The sequence below is a fragment of the Parasteatoda tepidariorum genome, chromosome 1, assembly GCF_982258835.1.
Source record: "Parasteatoda tepidariorum strain Cologne lab strain chromosome 1, Ptep-v5.0, whole genome shotgun sequence".
In the NCBI taxonomy this organism is placed as follows: Eukaryota; Metazoa; Arthropoda; class Arachnida; order Araneae; family Theridiidae; genus Parasteatoda; species Parasteatoda tepidariorum.
The window spans coordinates 102,389,382-102,407,213 of record NC_141755.1 but is presented as its reverse complement, the minus strand read 5'-3'; the positions used below and the strand labels follow the sequence as shown (position 1 = coordinate 102,407,213).

General features: G+C 32.1%; 1 protein-coding gene across 1 annotated transcript in view; it reads left to right on the top strand.

The window, feature by feature from the left end:
• The first annotated feature begins 2,666 nt into the window (after positions 1-2,666).
• LOC107451807 (uncharacterized) overlaps positions 2,667-17,832 on the top strand; it is a 140,363-nt gene continuing 125,197 nt past the window's right edge. Inside the window, exon 1 of the mRNA XM_021147952.3 lies at positions 2,667-2,824. Within this exon, the coding sequence (XP_021003611.1) occupies positions 2,759-2,824 (66 nt within the window). The 5' untranslated portion in view covers positions 2,667-2,758. The remainder of the gene's footprint in view (positions 2,825-17,832) is intronic.

Sequence of the window (17,832 nt, the reverse complement as noted above, 5' to 3'; positions counted from 1 at the left end):
TAATATTAATGGACCATTAATGGTGGTACTCTCTTTAAAATAAAAAATTCGAAGCATATATGTAAAAGTCCCGTAGTGGACTGATCGTTAAGACACGGTTCCCAGCAGATCACCGAAGTCAAGCATCACTGGCTGCGGTCAGTGTGCGAGTGGGTGACCACTTGGATCAGTCTGCGTAGGGAACGAGGGTGTGCGGTATTGGTCCTCGTTAAACTGTGCTACCTTAAAGTGCTAGACTACGCGCGCAGGTCGTCGGGCTACCGAAGCGGGGTGCCATCCCCTCCGCAGAGGATCAAAATTGTAATGGCATGTCTTCGGATCATCCTCTGGGATGTTTCTCAGACCGTCGCCAATAGCCCATTGTGCAGCTCCAGTGCGACGTAAATTAACAACAACAACATCTTTTCATAAAAAGTAATATCAAAGATTTTTTTTTCCCATTGAAATCCTTATTATGTTACAATAAATGATACCTGAAAACTCCTTTGCAGAAAGGGAAAAATTAAATTTCTCGAAAGGGAGAAGTTAGTCGAACACATAGTTGTATAAAAAGTACTTATTGCTATTGCTCTGTAGTTACTTCTACCTGAAGGTGTATTTTCCTATATAGTAGAATCGGTAAAATAAATCGTTAGGTTATATCTGCACAAAAAGTTTCTACTCATTTGCACATCTTGAATTGCTAAATAGATAAGCGAGTCGTTGATTATTGTCTCTTACATAATCGTATGAGTTCAAACACGAATCAAAGCAACTAATACTTCAAAAGTTGAAATGGCTTTCTTTTTCGATAATAAGTTCTATTTTTGAATAGCACTTATTATGAAAAAAAAACATTTTCAGCTTCAAAAATAAAAATCCCAACAAGTCGAAATTTATCTCATACAATTCAGTACAAATTTTTTTTTTTATCGGGAAGTGTACCTGACATGTTTATATAGACAGCAAAGTAAAAAGTGTACAAAATCATGTCCCAAGTGGTATTTTTTATGCATAACAACGCCTGCAACTTTAACTATTGTTTAGATTAACTCGTGCATAGTCTTATTCTACTCAACCGTAAAAATATCAATTGGAGACAACGTATCACTTGTTTAGATAGCAGTATCAGATGCATAAATAGACAATAGTACAAATTTGCACTTTTTGTACTTATAACTTTTGAACTATCAGCCTCATTAAATTCAGTGTGAAAAAAATTACATTGGAAACAATGCCTCACTTGACTGTCAAGAAGAAATTGAATTCTTCCTCAAATCACCCTCAGAAAAGGGAGAAACATAAAAAGAGAGTTAGGGAGTTTTCTGGTATCATTTATAATAACATCTCTCTCTCTCGTATGCCTGTAAACGCAGAGGGGTGCGAGTGTTCTTGTTTTCCAGTGGCGTCATCTAATGCCAAGAATTCGACTTCTGTCACACCCGTTTACAGATTTAACGTGCATCAGTCACCATCTACTACACTGGGGAATCTTCGGCCGGCGGGGTTCGAACCCACGAACTCTCCGACATGGACCCAGCGACCAACCGACCAGGCTATAACAACATATAACAAAGCTTTTTGCTTAGAAATATCTTAGTATTAATTCTCCCAATGAAACATATCTTTTTTCTTCTTTTTGCTTTAACTACTGGACTATGATGCAAAGCTGGGATAAAATACATTAGTTTCCAAAGAGGAATTAAAGCAAGCTAGAATTGTAAAGTAATTAAGAGATTGGTGGTCAGAGCCCTCCAGTCTATACAAATAAGTTAAAACATAGATTGAAATTTAATAACACTACTTTGAATAATACTACTTGAAATTTAATAATACATCACAGATACCATGTTGATGCTTTGTTTCGATAGCATTTAATAAGTTAATTTTAATATTTATTTAGTACTAAGCTTCGATACTTTTTTTCCGACACTGTTTTTGAGGCTTTTTTAACTTTGTGCGTTTGACGAGCAAAGAAACTCTAAAATATACACCCTAAAAATTATGGCAAATAACTTAACCATAATTGCAGTTCTCAGTAAATCTATGTCACGTGATGCTTATAAGAGTCTTTCTCTTCTTAACTGTTATTTATTGTATAGATTTCTATATTATTAAAAATAGTAGTTTCAGTTCTCTATACTAGTATAAGTAGTAATTTAAAATCTCTATACTATTGTAAAAGTAGTATTCAATCTTTATATTCTTATAAGTAATCCTATATCTAAATTCACTGTCACAGATAAAATTCAAAACAACCTCGAGGGAAAAAAATTTTTTTGAAGCATTGAATGCATTTTTAATTATCTACTTTTGAATATTAACAAAGCACATTTTTCTCAATTAAATAAAAAATTCAAAGAAGTAATTAACACATATCCTGTATTATTCCGCAGTTATCCAAGAATGAAAAAGTGATATTTGGAAGAAAAAAAACATTCATCCTGTTTGATGCCACAGAAAGAAGAACATTCCTTGAAATGTAATGAAATTCCGTAGCCATCTTTTGGGAAACAAGAAAATGGAAATGTTTCTTCACACCCCCACCCCTCTAACCCCCCATTCAATGTCTATTCGTTTTATTATAAAGACGTCACCAGAAAGCTCACTATTCATGTCTTCTCCCCTCTCCCCCCCTGAAAACAGAAGTTGCTTCCCTAATGGCTAACTAGTGTTTTGACGTCAGAGTAGGGCGGCCGAATAAGGGGGCGGCCCCGGCGCTTAAAAGGGGGCGCGCTCTTCGACTCTTGAAAGCAGGTGAATCTTTTTCTGAGTTTTGATGAGCAGCCCTAGTATCGGCCGACACCTGTTGCCCTTCCTAACTGATTCCAGGAATTCCCGAACTGTGAGTCAATTCTTTTGTTTTCCTAACATTTCTATTTTTAAAATTAAAATATGGTTTTAAATACTGAGCACAAAAATTATAATTCAATTGTTTAATTCAAAGAATATAACTGTTGCTCTTGTTAAAAAAAAATGAAAGAGAATGTAAGAGGAAAAATGAAGATTAAATTTAAAATAATTAAATAGAATTTAACTATCCAAGCATTGAACTCATTTTATAATTAAATAGTAAATTTTTTTAAAAGACAATAGTTAGATCCACAAATAGTTAAAAAAAAAATTTTATAATTAAAACGCATACGTGGTTTGGTGCCACAATAGTATACCTTCCACAGTAGAATAAATGGTAGAGATGGTCAGGGCAATTTATCCTATTAATAAAGGTGTACCATTGTGATACTGAAACGAATCTAGGTTTTAATATAAATTTTTTTTTTACCACTTTTGGTATTCAACGTAGTCTTCAACAAAATTTACTATTTTCACAATAAATTCCTCTCGTAATTTTATAATTTAAATAGTATTTCTCTTACTGTGATGAAATGATCCTGTTAAAATGAGTCTAAAACTTTTCAAATGTCTAGGAAAATGAAATGAAAATCCTTATTCATCAAATATTATTTTAACAGTTATGTATGTAACTTATTATACATGCAAATTCTGTTTACTACATTTAAAAATGAAAGTAAAATTATGCTACGTTTAAATCGTAGATAGAAACTGACATTTTACTTAAAATGAATTTTCTGTCCCTTCAGTTCCCAATTTTCAATAATTTAAAATGATGCAAAATTTTTGGGGGAATTTTTTTTTAAATAGATGGAGTGCATTGGGCGAAAAAAAAAATCAAACTTACTAGGGAATAGACAAACAAATCACATGCGTAATTGCATGTATTTAAACTGTGCAAGCTAAATTAATACTATTTGGAATGAGATTTTAAGTTAATTATTATTAATTAATTTTTTGCATAGTAAAGTCAATAATGGTTCTTTAATCGCAATAGTTTTATCGCAATAAACTATCTGAGTGATTGACAATCCAGTTTTTTACTTTTTCATCATAATCAGTGCTTACAGCTTTAAAGTACACTGGCGTAGAAAATTAAGAGGTCGATTATCTCTAGAATTAGTGGACAGATTTTAATGAAATATGATATGTACATACATTGATACAGTACAAAACAAATAACCATTCAACAATTGTAATACACACGCATGATTATGCGTAACAATCGTTGGAGTAGGAAGGTATGAAATTACCACCGGACAATTGCCATAGGAAATGATAAACTGCCTTATTTCAAGTATGAAATCAGGCTGCAAGACCTGTATATCTGTGAGAGGGTAACATACCTCCTATTAACCCATTTTTTATTTGTTTATTCTGCAACTGCCGTTTCATACCTTCCGACGAGTGCTACGCACGATCATGCCTGTGTATTACAATTGTTGAACTGTTATTTGTTTTGTACTGTATCAATGGATGTACGTGTCAAATTTCATTAAAATCTGAGAGATAATCAGCCAAGTATGCAAATTTTCTTAATTTCTAATACCAGTGTACTTTATCTGATTATCTCCATTGGTCACTTTATCTGAAAATATCTTAAAGGTCTCTTTCAACAAATAATCTGCAATCAGGAACCAAAACGACTGAGCATCATTTATTAAGAAGCAAACTCAACTTTCAACTCTAATTATCATTTGGATGTGTTATTCACATGTAGGACAGAGCAAAGTATAGTTTGTCTGTGGTAAGAACTCCCCCCGCCACAAAGTCTGATGCTATCTGCTGCTATGGAAACAAGAATTTCAGAAAGGGTAGGTTCTCTTCACTCTAGGGCTAGACCGAAGAAAAAGACACCCTTTCTCTCGCCGACTCGAGCCCAGACCTGTCCTAAACCCCTGCTTGAAATAGTTATGTCTCGTTACCGTCCACACTAATGGCTAGGGGAGTTCTTACTTCAGACAAACTATATTTTTGGCTGCTCTCAAAATGTATTCATTTCCACACATTTTTAAAAATTCTTTGTTTGAACTAAACTCATTGTGTCTGCTCATTAAGCTACTTTTCACGTGCATCTTATCTAACCCATGCAATCAGGGACAAGTCTCATTTAACCCATGGTAACTTATCTTATTAATTCATATCAGCAATGAAGCAAGTCTCAAAATCGCTAATGAAGCTTAATATTTATAAACGTGGGTAAACGTACAGTAAAATTTTAATCAGCAAATTAATCAAAAATAATTTTTAAAAAAAAACGTTATAAAACACAAAATATATGTATAAGTATTTTCTTTCTTTCTTTTTTCTGGCATAACAATAGTATTGACTAGGTTTCCAAGAATTTGAAAAAATATTGGTAGCCAGCAAACATTTTCGGTAGCCAGTAAAAATATTGGCACCTACTCAGTTTCTAGTTTTTTTTTTAATTTTTATTTCCAAATTTGAAATTTTGCTTATTACATTCATGCATAAAAATCAAGTACTTACATTTGGAATGCTTAGTAAAAATAAATGCAAATACATATTACAATATAATGAAATGTTAAAAGAATTTCTAAAAGAAATCTCAAAGTAATAAAAATAATGTGTAATTTCAAAATATTATGTTTTTTTACCATTAAATGCAAATATTATTTGAGAATTTGCAATGGGCTTCATCAGAGGATATTTCTTTTTATTCAAATTTAAGTATTGAGAACCATTAATTTCATCAAACAAATCCGCGAGACCCGAAGAATTTGGAAGAAAAATTCTAAAATCAGGCACAGCGTTCAAAAATTACGTAGTGGTTGAGAATAAAAACATATGTTTGTTATTCTTTACCTAAAATGAAATTGAATCGGGTGTGCTTCTTCATTTTTTTAATAGGGTGACGTTAGCTAAGATGTTAACTTCCGTACGCTCCTGTACGTAACGTTTAAACCAGCTGCGCATGCGTCAGTTCTGGTGCAATGCGCATGCTCCCATGAAAAAATATCTATCTTACGTAAGTGAAAATAAGAGATTTTGCAAAACTCCGTAAGTTACAAACGCTAACGCACTGGAATATTATTTTAACACAAAATCGAAATAAACATTTACAATGTATGTAGACTATTTCTTTAAATCCGTGGCAACCGATTCAAAATGCTTCGCTCCACGTAAAACTACGGATCTGTGAGTGGAAAAATTTGGTAGATTAGTGATTTTGATGTATTCAGAGACAAAAAAGAAGTTTATTATTATTATTAATATTCAAAAATATATTATTGAACTTCTATTGAATATTTTAACTTTTTTTTAACGAAATTGTATAGTTTAAATATAATTTATAATTTTAAAATAGCGAAAATGTATCTAGTTTCTTATGGAACTAGTGCAATTAGACAACCGTAATGTTAAACAAAAAATAATAAAACTATTTTTTTATTGAATGAATCAATGGTTTTAAGATGACACGATTCATTTCTAAACGTCGTTTAACATATTAACAGGAAACAACATTTAACAGCTATAAACAGCCAGATTTTGGCCTTGTCTTTGTAGTGTAAATCACACCAACATAACGTAAAGATATGTAGCATCTAACATTAACGCGAGCAAGCGCAGTTGCTTTAATCTTAAGTACAGAAACGTACGGAAACTAACGTAAGAGTGCTAAATCTCCTTAATACGTTTATTAGTACTCATTACTGTTTACTTCAGCAACAGAGCATTTAAGAAGCATTTAAAGGATCATCTTTTGAAGAGCTCAATTTTGCACAGTCGTCATAAACTCATGTGGTTTTTTAGTTAGTACTACAGATTTCTGCATAATTTTCTAAACTCACGGTATTTTTAATAAGTTAATTTCGTATCGCATATTTTGTTAATAACTTTTTTAAACACGGGGCTTGATTTTCGTCCATTTCGTCGTGAATTCTAATTGTTATTCGAAAATTTTTTTCGATGGTTATACCAATGGATTTCTGCGTAATTTTAAAATCCCGATAAAATCAAAACTATTACGACTCACACATCTCGAATTATCTCCGATTGATTTTCAACCACATTCATTCCAGCTTTCATTGATTTTATCGTAAGTTCATGTGGCTTTTCACAAATTGTTACAGATTTCTACATAGTTTTTAGAAATCCCTATACATTTAATCAATTATGTAAGTGAATTTCGAATGGTGCGTTTGAATAATAACTTGTTGACCTACGCGCTCGATTTGCACCGATTTCGCCTTGAAATTAAATTCCTTTTTTTTTTACTACTTTTTAGTCGGTTAAACCCATGGTTTTCTAAATAATTAAAAAAAACGATATATATAAATCGAAATTATCATGAATCTTGATTCACAGAAGTTACCTTTTCATTTTCGACCAATATTTTGAACAGATTTCATCGTAAATGCATGAGGCTTACAATCATAATTTCGCAGTTATTTTCATGGTTTTCGACAGGATTTTTTTTAAATTACGATTTTTTAACACGGTATTATCACAACACTCGAAATTTGAAAAATGCGCAACAGTGCCAAGGTAAGGAAAACTGACATTTCTCTCCGATGATTGTTAAAAACATGAGCTCGAAGGGTAAAAAAAAAAATATATCGCTGAGTTAAATTCTCATGCCGATCTTTTTAGATAAATATCGAACTGCAAAAAAAAAATTCGGATCATGAGTGAAAAGCTAATACAGTCGCCACACAAAATTTATTGGTCGCCAATGGCGACAGCGTGATTGTATTTCACGAGCCCTGGTAATGACGATGTATTTATTTGAACAATTTCCTAATGCATATTTATGGAACTTTTAATGAAAAATTTAAACTCTTATTACTGAGAACTGGAAATTATACTTACAATTGCTACTGGGAACTATTATTGGAAAAACTTAATCCTTGATTATCGTTTATTTCATAAGTTCTTATTTGACTTTATTTATACCTTTTATCTGATAACATAAACATCCTTGTACCATTTTATCAATAATAATTGTACAATGAAAGTGTAGCGTGCACTTTAACCTTGGCTTTATAAACTGTTACACCGTATTATTTGGCGCAGCAAGTCCTCGTTTGGACTTTGTGCCACTAAACCCTACTTTCAATCAATCAATCAATGTTTATTTCTTAAAACAACTACTACTGATAACATATATAATCGCTCAGTTTATTGCACCGCCGTTAAAACCCTGTATATTGGGACAAATTATTAATAATTATTATTATATTGGGACATTTAATTCCAGAGTTTAAAATTAAAATTCAATGATTTTAAAAAATTGAGCTCCTTTGAATAATTGAAACCATTAGAGCTGATTTGAAATTTTGAATGTATGAATATCAATTTTTTAATGAACGAATTTTTGATTTCATTATGGAAATAAATTGGTTTTGATCTTTCTGATATTAACTTTCTAAGCGATTGTTATTGATTTGTCAGATTTGGATTTAAACACAGGTTTACAAATATCAATATTCGAATGTTATTCACGATCGATATTCGAATGATTTTTACGCGAAAAGTGACACTTTATATTATAATATCCCGTCATTCTGTGTTAAGAATAGGTAATGTTGTTGTTGTTACTTATTCCACTTGGCAATACCAACAAGCTTGCTTGGAATTCAAGCGAATTCTTAAGGCAAACGGTGAGTTCCTTTTTTTTTCAGTGGTGCCATCTATGACCAAGAAAGCAACTTCAGCCACACTCACATCACAGATCGTTTTACAGGGAGGACCCAATTATACTTCATTTATTCACCCACATATCGAAATTTCGACCTGAACCAGAAAGCGATCAAACGTCAATTCAGTACCATCAAAGGTATTGATTTGATATGAAAATGTGAAGGACTTTGGGATCCCAATAGATTTAGCGTGCATCAAACACCATTTAATACACTGTGATTCTTTGGCCGGCGGGATTCAAACTCACGTTCTCACGAACACGAGCCCATCGTCCTACCAACCAGGCTATCCAGGCCTAAAAATAGGTTATAAGACGTTAATATTATTAAAAAATATAATTATCGTGAGGGGGGGGAAATTGTTTATTTAAATGATCCTATGAAAAGACTAAAAAAAATAACACAATTGCATCTTCTTCAAATAAATTAACTTTATAAAAAATAATGATTTATTAATGCATTTTTTATTTCAAGAAAAGTTAGTTTCGCTGTATAATATAAAAACGTAATCAAATAGATAAAATAGATAAGTGTAGAGTAAAATTTTCCTTCCGGAGTTATATTGAGGAGTGTGGGTAACGCCATTATTCTCTCTAACTTAATCGAGATAGAAGCGTAAGCAGTTATAGACAGTACATTAACGCTGTTTGTCTAAAATAGTTTGTGGTAAAGAGAAAAAAAAAATTAATGCCTCAAACTTATTTCAATGCCGGATTATCTAGGCTCATAAAAAAACTGAATTAAACGAGAACAAAGTATTGATTTTGACAATTTTCATCTAGGTGGAAAAAGTCGAGGAAGTGACGATTTTTAAAAGAAGTTTAATAACTTTTAAATATTTAAGTCATTCGAATTTCATGAAAAGGACAGAACTGAATGTAAAACCACTGCTTCTAGATAAAAATGAAAATCCTGTACATCAAATACGTAAGCGTGCATGTGTATGTAGGTGGAGCCAGTAGAGAAACAGCCTTTACAAGTGCGGGTAAGTTAAGACGCATTTCGTTCGCTAGCACAGTTCTGCGAATTTCTTGGTGTTATTTTGCAACAATAGGTTAAATTCAAATTGTAACAGTAAAAATGAGTAACCACCTACGTTTAGATGATGGAATGAGGTGGCGAATTGTGGGGATGCTAGAAGCAGGCCAATCTCAGGTCCAGATTTGTAGAGAGTTCAATTTAACGCCCAGAGTCGTGTGTAAATTATGGAAACAGCTCCAGGATACCTGATGCATCGGAAAGATCGTCGAAGAACCACGATGGTCAGAGAAGATCACCATTTGACAATTATAGCGAGTCCTAACAGAGAGGCTACAGCTTCTCAGCTCTCTTGTGACTTATATGCAGCCACAGGAACCCGTGTATCAAGGATGACTGCTTCCAAACGACTTCATGAGAGAGGGTTGTTTGCAAGAAGACCTGCTGTTTGCGCTCACTTCTACGAGCAGAAGAGTCAGTTCAGCATAGTGCAGAGCATAGAGATTGAAGAATGGATCAATGGCCGACCGTTCCTTTCACTGATGAGTCCCGGTTCAGCCTAATCACAGATTCTCGCAGTACGTTCATATGGAGAGAACCACGAACTCGCTACCTACCCTCCAATGCCCGCAAAATCTACCATTATGGCGAAGCAGGGTTAATGGTCTGGGCAGGCATCGTGTTGGATGACCGCACACCTCTCCACGTCTTTGAAAGATGCTCTGTGAGTAGTGTGAGGTATAGGGAAGAGGTCTTGGAGACCTTATGCTCGCTTTTTCAGGAGTGCAGTTGGCGTTGAGTTCCTTTTTATGGACAATAACGAGAGGCCACATAGAGCTCTTCTGGTGGACGAATTTTTGAGAGTGAGTATATTCGCCGGATGAATTGGCCAGCCAGATCTACAGACCTCAACCCTACAGCGCATGTGCTCTCTGGGGAGGGCAATTGCAACTCGCTACCCCTCCATCCGAGTACTATCCAGGGAAGGAAAACAGCGTTGCTGAATGAGTGGGACCCATTGCCACAGGAAATGATAAACTACCTTGTTTCAAGTATGACATCACGCTTCAAGGCCTGCATATCCGTAAAAGGGGACCATACCCCCTATTAACCCCTTTTTTGTTTATTCTGCAACCGCTGTTTCATACCTTCCGACTCCAACGAGTGTTGCGCACGATCATGAGTGTGTATTACAATTTTTGAATGGTAATTTTTATTTTGTATAGTATCAATGCATGTACATATCAAATTACATTAAAATCGGTCCAGTAGTTCTAGAGATAATCGACCAACTCTGCAAATACCTCTTAATTTCTTACACCAGTGTATATAGTTTTAAACCATAGCTTTGCTTTAAGTATAAGACACTTATGTTGTATGTTTTTTACTTTTTTATTTTCTTCCTCAAAAAAGCTTCGAAAGACTGGTTTTTAACAAGCAGTCACAGGGGATTTGCGAACGGCAGCGCGAACAGTATTTTTTAAAATTATAAATTTCGTCTAACGGTTTCGTGCAGTTTCATTCGACATCACATAATATCACCTTTAACATAAGAAGCAGCTATTTTAATCAGTCCTCTTTGCAGCGCTACATAACCGATCTCCTAATCCTCACTCCATTTTCAATAAAATTTTAGACACTTATGATAATTTGTTACAAGGTGGACATAAAGTAACTTTTTGCTGGATCCCAGGTCATACAAACATAACAGGAAACGAAGTTGCTGACTCAATAGCAAAATCAACAAACAATCTATCGAACAATCCGCTGACTTATTCTGATGTAAAAAGATCAATTCAAAATATTCTCGAATCACAATGGCAAAACTGTTGGAAGAATGACACTAATAACAAACTACACGCCATTAAAACTTACATACACCCTTATAAACAGTTAAACATCAGTCGAAAACTTGAAGAGCTTTTAAACCGCTTGCGTATTGGCCACACACGAATAACTCATAAACACCTTTTTCTAAACAAACCAGAACCAGAATGCACAAATTGTAAAGAACCTTTAACTGTTATACATATTTTGATCGAATGCAGTAAATTTAAAAACCAGAGATTGCGTCATTTTGGTACCTTCCATCAGTCATTGTTTTCACTAATTGGAGATGATCCTCACTCTAACATTTTCTCCTACCTTAATAAGGATATTGGAATTTATACATCTATCTAGTTTTTAAACCAAAACAGAGTTGTGAACCTAGCTGTAAAATATCTACCTTATTGGAGTCGCGATATAGCCAAGACTGGTTCTTGCGCCAAAACCCCAAACAAACAATTATCAGTCCTCAGTTTAAAAACTAAAACTCTATTTCATTATTTTTTTATCACTTCTGTGTATCGAATTGCTTGTACTTGTTATATTTATTTCATATTATCCTATATTACATGTTTATTTATCACCGCTTCTTAATACATCGTCTGTTGACAATTTAAATAAAATTAAAAAGTGAGAAACCAAAAACGAAATTCTGAAGATATCTTTGTTTAACAAAAACAGCACTTCATCAGGGGACGCTCTGCCATGCTAACACACTGGAGCCTTTCTATAATCGTTGGGTAAACCAAAAACGGACTGTGCCCCGAAGCCCCATAATGAGAAACCTAAATAAGAAAATGCAATACCTCAAAATTTAAAATTGATAATCCGATGATGCACAAAAACACAAGTATACGGAGATAACACTAATAAAGACACGTCAATATATATAAGAAATATAAAGAGAAAGTTAGAATGACCAAATAAAATACAAATTGCTAGATCTTTAAAAATTTAATGAAATTAAAAAATATAGTGCTTTCCCCTTTCGAAAAAAAGCAAAAATTCAATGATTGAAAAAATTATCCAATAAAGTGCTGCCATCTATACTCTTCGGTAACTGACAAAAGAGCTTCAAAAAAATGATTTTTAGCAAGCAGTCATGGCGGGTTTGTGAACGGCAGCGCGAACAGTATGTTTTAAAATTTTAATTTTCTTCTTACGATTTCGTGCATTCTCATTCGACATCACATAATATCACATAAGAAGCAGCTATTTTTATCAGTCTTCAAAACTAAAACCCTATTTCATTATTTGTTTTATTTTATAACAGTCATTGAACTGCCGACCCAATTTTAGGTTTACGACAACAAATGTTTAACTCAGTAGCCTTGTAATTTTGAACCCAATCCAGAAGATAAACCGAACTCCTGGATCAAGTTCGCGAATAACTAGAAATATGACAACTCCAACCATTGTTTTACATCAGAGAGCGTTGTTCGCCTACCAGAGGCAATATTGTGGCAGTTCATTTCATTATGATAATGCAGAAAGTAATAGTTAAGTTGCTAATCTAATTCAGCTTCGGTTAAAAGAATTGTTCTTTTTTTAAATTTTCATTTTTATCCGACTTGTAGTTTTTTGTTGCCAAAGCGAAGAAAAAATTTCCTCGGTTATTTAACAATATAAGCACATATTAGTGCTTTACATGCTGTTAGGCGGATGCACTTTTGCTCACAGTGTTCGCATCCTCTTGAACTGCTTTCGCGACTCCTTTCGGATCGCCTCGCAATCCACGCTCACTTATTTAGCTCATTGGATGCAGATATGTATTAGTCTAACTTCGTAGGATAATAGTATTCTTTTTAAATCAAATTTTTAAAATATGTTGATAAATATGTCAATCAATAAGAAAAGCAATTCTTCTAAACTTTCTTCAATTAGTTGTGTAATAAATTTATATTTAATGTCTATATGTTTGGTCTTAAAAGCTTTCTCAATTATTTTTACAAAAATATGTAAGAGTCTGATTATCACAATACTCTTTAAATACTCTGATTTGGCAAAATATTAAGTTAGTTATACAGTAGGGAACCGATTATCCGGAACGATCGGGACCATCGCTATTCCGGATAAATGATTTTTCCGGTTTTCTGAATCGCTACAAAAAGCCGTTTTTTTATTGTTAAACCCAACTAAAAAGAGATTTTTTTTTTGGAAATAATCTTAAAAAGAAGAAGAAACGATGAAGTAATACACTAATGATTATTTCCAAAATGATGGTAAGGTGAACATCTTTCAAAAAAGAAAGAAAAATCCTAAAATCTTATGAGGAAAAAAAAATTTTTTTTTTCAAAAAAACTGCTGGAAAATTTATCGAATTTCGTTCCGGTTTTTTGGTTTTCCGGTTTTCTGATTTCCGGATAACGGGTTCTGTACTGTATTATAATATTAAGTTACTCTTTTAAACCAGACTGTTTCTTTCATACTTTCACAGAAGGCAACAAACTTAAAACTCCTTCGAGTTACACCCAGATATCACAGCTTGTCACAGTGAGGTTATAGAACAGTCGAAAACGGTCACAGCAGTCACAGGTGTGACCGTTTAGAATTGTCCCAATGAGGTCATAATGCGACTTTGTTGACTATGTCACTTTATCTTGCGATATTCTATAAAAGTTTCATTGACTAGTTGTGACTTAAGTCAGTCAGCAATCACACCTATACTGCGAAACTTTGTAGCCACTTCGTTGCAACTTTGACCCCCTGAAAATCACAAACCATTTTTTAAAGTTACAAGGGTATATTGTGACTTGCCTCACTAAAGCACTCCAGTCACTTAAAAGTTTTATAAACAGTTTTTGCGATCTTTTACAATTAAATATGTGGATCACAATTGAGTCGTGAATGGTCCCGACAATTACATTCAAGTATGATCTTTCTCGAATGACTCCAAAGTCCTCTCATTATGATTTGGAAAGAAAAAAAAACATTTTTTTTCTTCCATAAACGCGCTAGCTTGAAAAAACAATTCCGTACTATACTGTTCTCTCTAACGTTCACAGTGCCAGAAAAAAGATTTTAAATGTAAATACACCTCTTTTCTAAATTACGGTACATTATATATAAATAAATCTATTTTAATATTATGTTTTATATAATGTTTTTTAAAGAAAGAATTTTAATATCTTTTCCTCTTTTGTTTTTAAAATAGATGTATACACTTACACTTTTTTAAGATTTGTTTTAAAAATTTCAAATTGTACACAACTTATCGAGCTACAAGCCATCTTGATAAAATCTATTTTATTCAAAAATACAATGCTGAGGTAGAAATATAACCAAATTTTTGAACGAACAATTCCATCAACTTAGCATTTCTGTTAGCTTTTAATTTTAATGTATAATTCTATTTTGCTTGCAATTTGAATAAAACTGATTACGTTTTCTCAACAAAGGTTTTTTATTCTTTCAGAAAAAAGTGTCGATAAATTTTCAATAGAATATGAAATACTTTGCATAGTAACCCTGGCGTTTTGTTTATTTTTTACTAAAAGTGTTGTGTATTACAAGCCTGTGATTTTGAGAGGTTATGTGCTAATTTCAGAAACAGAATCTTATTTTTCAAATTTGCTAGTTCCGTTTTGTTCTATGAAGCGACAAAAAATATCGAATCGTATAAAAGTGGCGGGTCCTCTTAAATTAGAGAAAAAATTAGTAATTGTGTTTTAAGGTTATTTAGAATAAGTTAGTGTTTTAAGATTGATGATTAAAGAAAATTGTTATATTTTGTGTTCACTTTCGATTTTCTTTTACGTCTATTAATGTCGTTGTTTAAAAGGTACTTTCGTCTGCTATTGGGTGTTTATTTTCGCTTACTGAGTCAATATTATTTCATTTTGATTACATTTGTTTTTAATTTCCTCTTCATTTTTATAATAATGTACCTCAATCAACAATACTTTTTTATATTTTTAATTTAGAATGACATATTTTGTAAAATAATTGATTTTCTGCACATTTTTTAAAAATATTTCAGGATTTTTTTCCACAAAATACTTAAGTTTTTGAGCAGTTAAAAAAACAAAAATATTTTAATCTTTCTTTTCCTTAAAAATCCTTTTAATTGCAAATATAAACCGGGCCTTTTCAAATTTATTTTAATGATTCAATTTGCAATTCTCACTATGCACAATCATTTATTTACCATTATAAATAAGTAAATTTTTAACATTATTATTACCGAGTTTTCAAAATGAACTATGCTAATTAGTATGAAATTATTCAAATCTATACCTTAGAGTTATAAATATTGTAAGCCTATCTGTCCCTGTAAACAAAAATAATTGTTCGAAATTTGCATCTTTTTCTAGCGGTTTTTAGAAAATAAAATAGGGTGATGTTTTATAAATACTAATTTCTAGTTCAAATTTATTAGTATTTTTTATTTCTTATCTTTAATCTTAATCATAATGTTTATTGATGTTTTAGTAAGCTAGGTAGCATACTTCATCAAAATATATGCGTTACAACAATTAAAATAATTTAAAATAAAAAAATTAAATTCTAGAGTTTAAACTCTAAGATTAATTCTTAAAATACGTTCAAGTTTGTGAGATTTCCGTATCGTGACCTGCCATAGAATAGTCGCTAAATCTTGGCAGCTTCCGGGCCGCGGCCCGCGAGAAAATAAAAAATACCACAGAAAGGGACAAACAAGAAAGGTATAACTCGTAGCTAGGACTGGGCGATATAAGAAATTTTATATCGTGAGGCATCGTCAGTTTTGCGTCGCGATATAGCGATGTATCGCGATATAGTATTTTTGAAATTCATTTACTTGTAAGGCGCAGAAAATCGGATTTCTATCAAAACTTCATACTCAGATTGATTTAAATCAATTTATGAATTTGATGTTTATGTTTTGCTTAAGAAAGATGTTAATGTTATATTTTCTGAAAATGATCGCGCAAATAACGAACGATTTCTTAGTTTAAAAATAAATAATAAAACAATAAATAAAATTGAAATTTATCAATATATTTACCTAACAATATGGAAAGAAAATTTGAAAAATAAGTTCGTTAAAAATTATTTGTATGCTTAAAACAAAGTGCTAAATAAATTAAACAAAAAACAAAACACTTTTAAAACAACGCTATTTTTTATCATTATTATTTCACATAAATAATAAAGTTAAATTGAATAATTACCGAATTTTGAACGAAAAAACAAAGTAAGGTTTAATTTCTTAAAAATAAAAACAAAAGAATTATGATATTCGATAATATATTTAACTGACAATATTGAAAGAAAATTAAAAAACACGATTATACTCTTTAATAAAACAAAGTGCTAAATGATTAAAAAAAAAAAACAAAAAAAAGAAGTCGCAATTGCAAACATTACTACTTTTTTTGAATAAACAAAGTTGATTGACTTATGTCCAAATCCAAAAGAGGAAAATTAAGTTTTGTTATAATTTTACTTATAAAAATGAAAAATACTAAAGATTTATAAATTTAAAATCAGTAATAAAAACCCATTAAATTCTTAGAATTTTAATCCAAAAAGTTTTTAATAAATTAAAATAAAGTAAAAAACAGCCTAACAAATTTAATTACTTTATTTAATTCTGTATGGGCACCTTAAATTAGATATCCGATTGTAATAAATTCAATAATGTAAAAAATTACTTAGACATATAATATCAAAATTAATTTTCACATTAAAAAGTTTAAAAAAAGCTTTGTTTTCAAAAAAAATTACCTAATTAATTAAGAAACACTTCTTTATATATTCTTTTCAATAATAGATTGTGATCGCCGTCGTTACCTTGTTCTGAACGTAAAGTCAGTCCCACGGAAAATAATCTACAAGAAACGATATCAAGTCGCGACAAAGAAGTAAAAAAAAACTAAGATGCATGAAAACAAACATGCGAGATCACGATATAGTATGTTCTCAAAACTGATTCTGATTCTACCGCTCATCAATCAAGACCGTTTCAACATAACAAAACGAACATCGTCTTCCACAGCGCGCACATCGGAACGTAAGAGAAGATCCTTGCGGGTCTTGTATCGGTGTATCGTTATATCGTTTTGCGTTCGTCTTCTTTACTCGTCGGCTTAAATCAGATTTCTGATGCATCGCCTGGAACGAAAGTCGCTGTATCGGCCTGCCGATATAGGCGTTAAATCGATATGTCGCGAAATATCGATTTATAGCCCAGTCCTACTCGTAGCCATCCCGGGGCAAAAATCTACGCTTTTTTTTGTTTTGTTTTTTAAATTTGCATGTTGTTTAAAATCTATTTGGCACCTTGGCGATTGTAGTTGGCGCGACAGATCACGATACGGAAAAATCCCTGCTTCAAATTGGTGATGAATGTTTTTAAAATAAAATTTAAAAACCAGGAATGCAATGAATATGCGGTATTTGATTCCAAAGGTGAATAGTTCAGCCGAAGATTACTAACATTATTTAAATTTGCAATCATTTCACTTCATATATTTTAGAATACAGAGCTATTAAATTGTATGTGCACACAATAAAAACATTTAAATAATTTTTAAATTTATAATTTTAT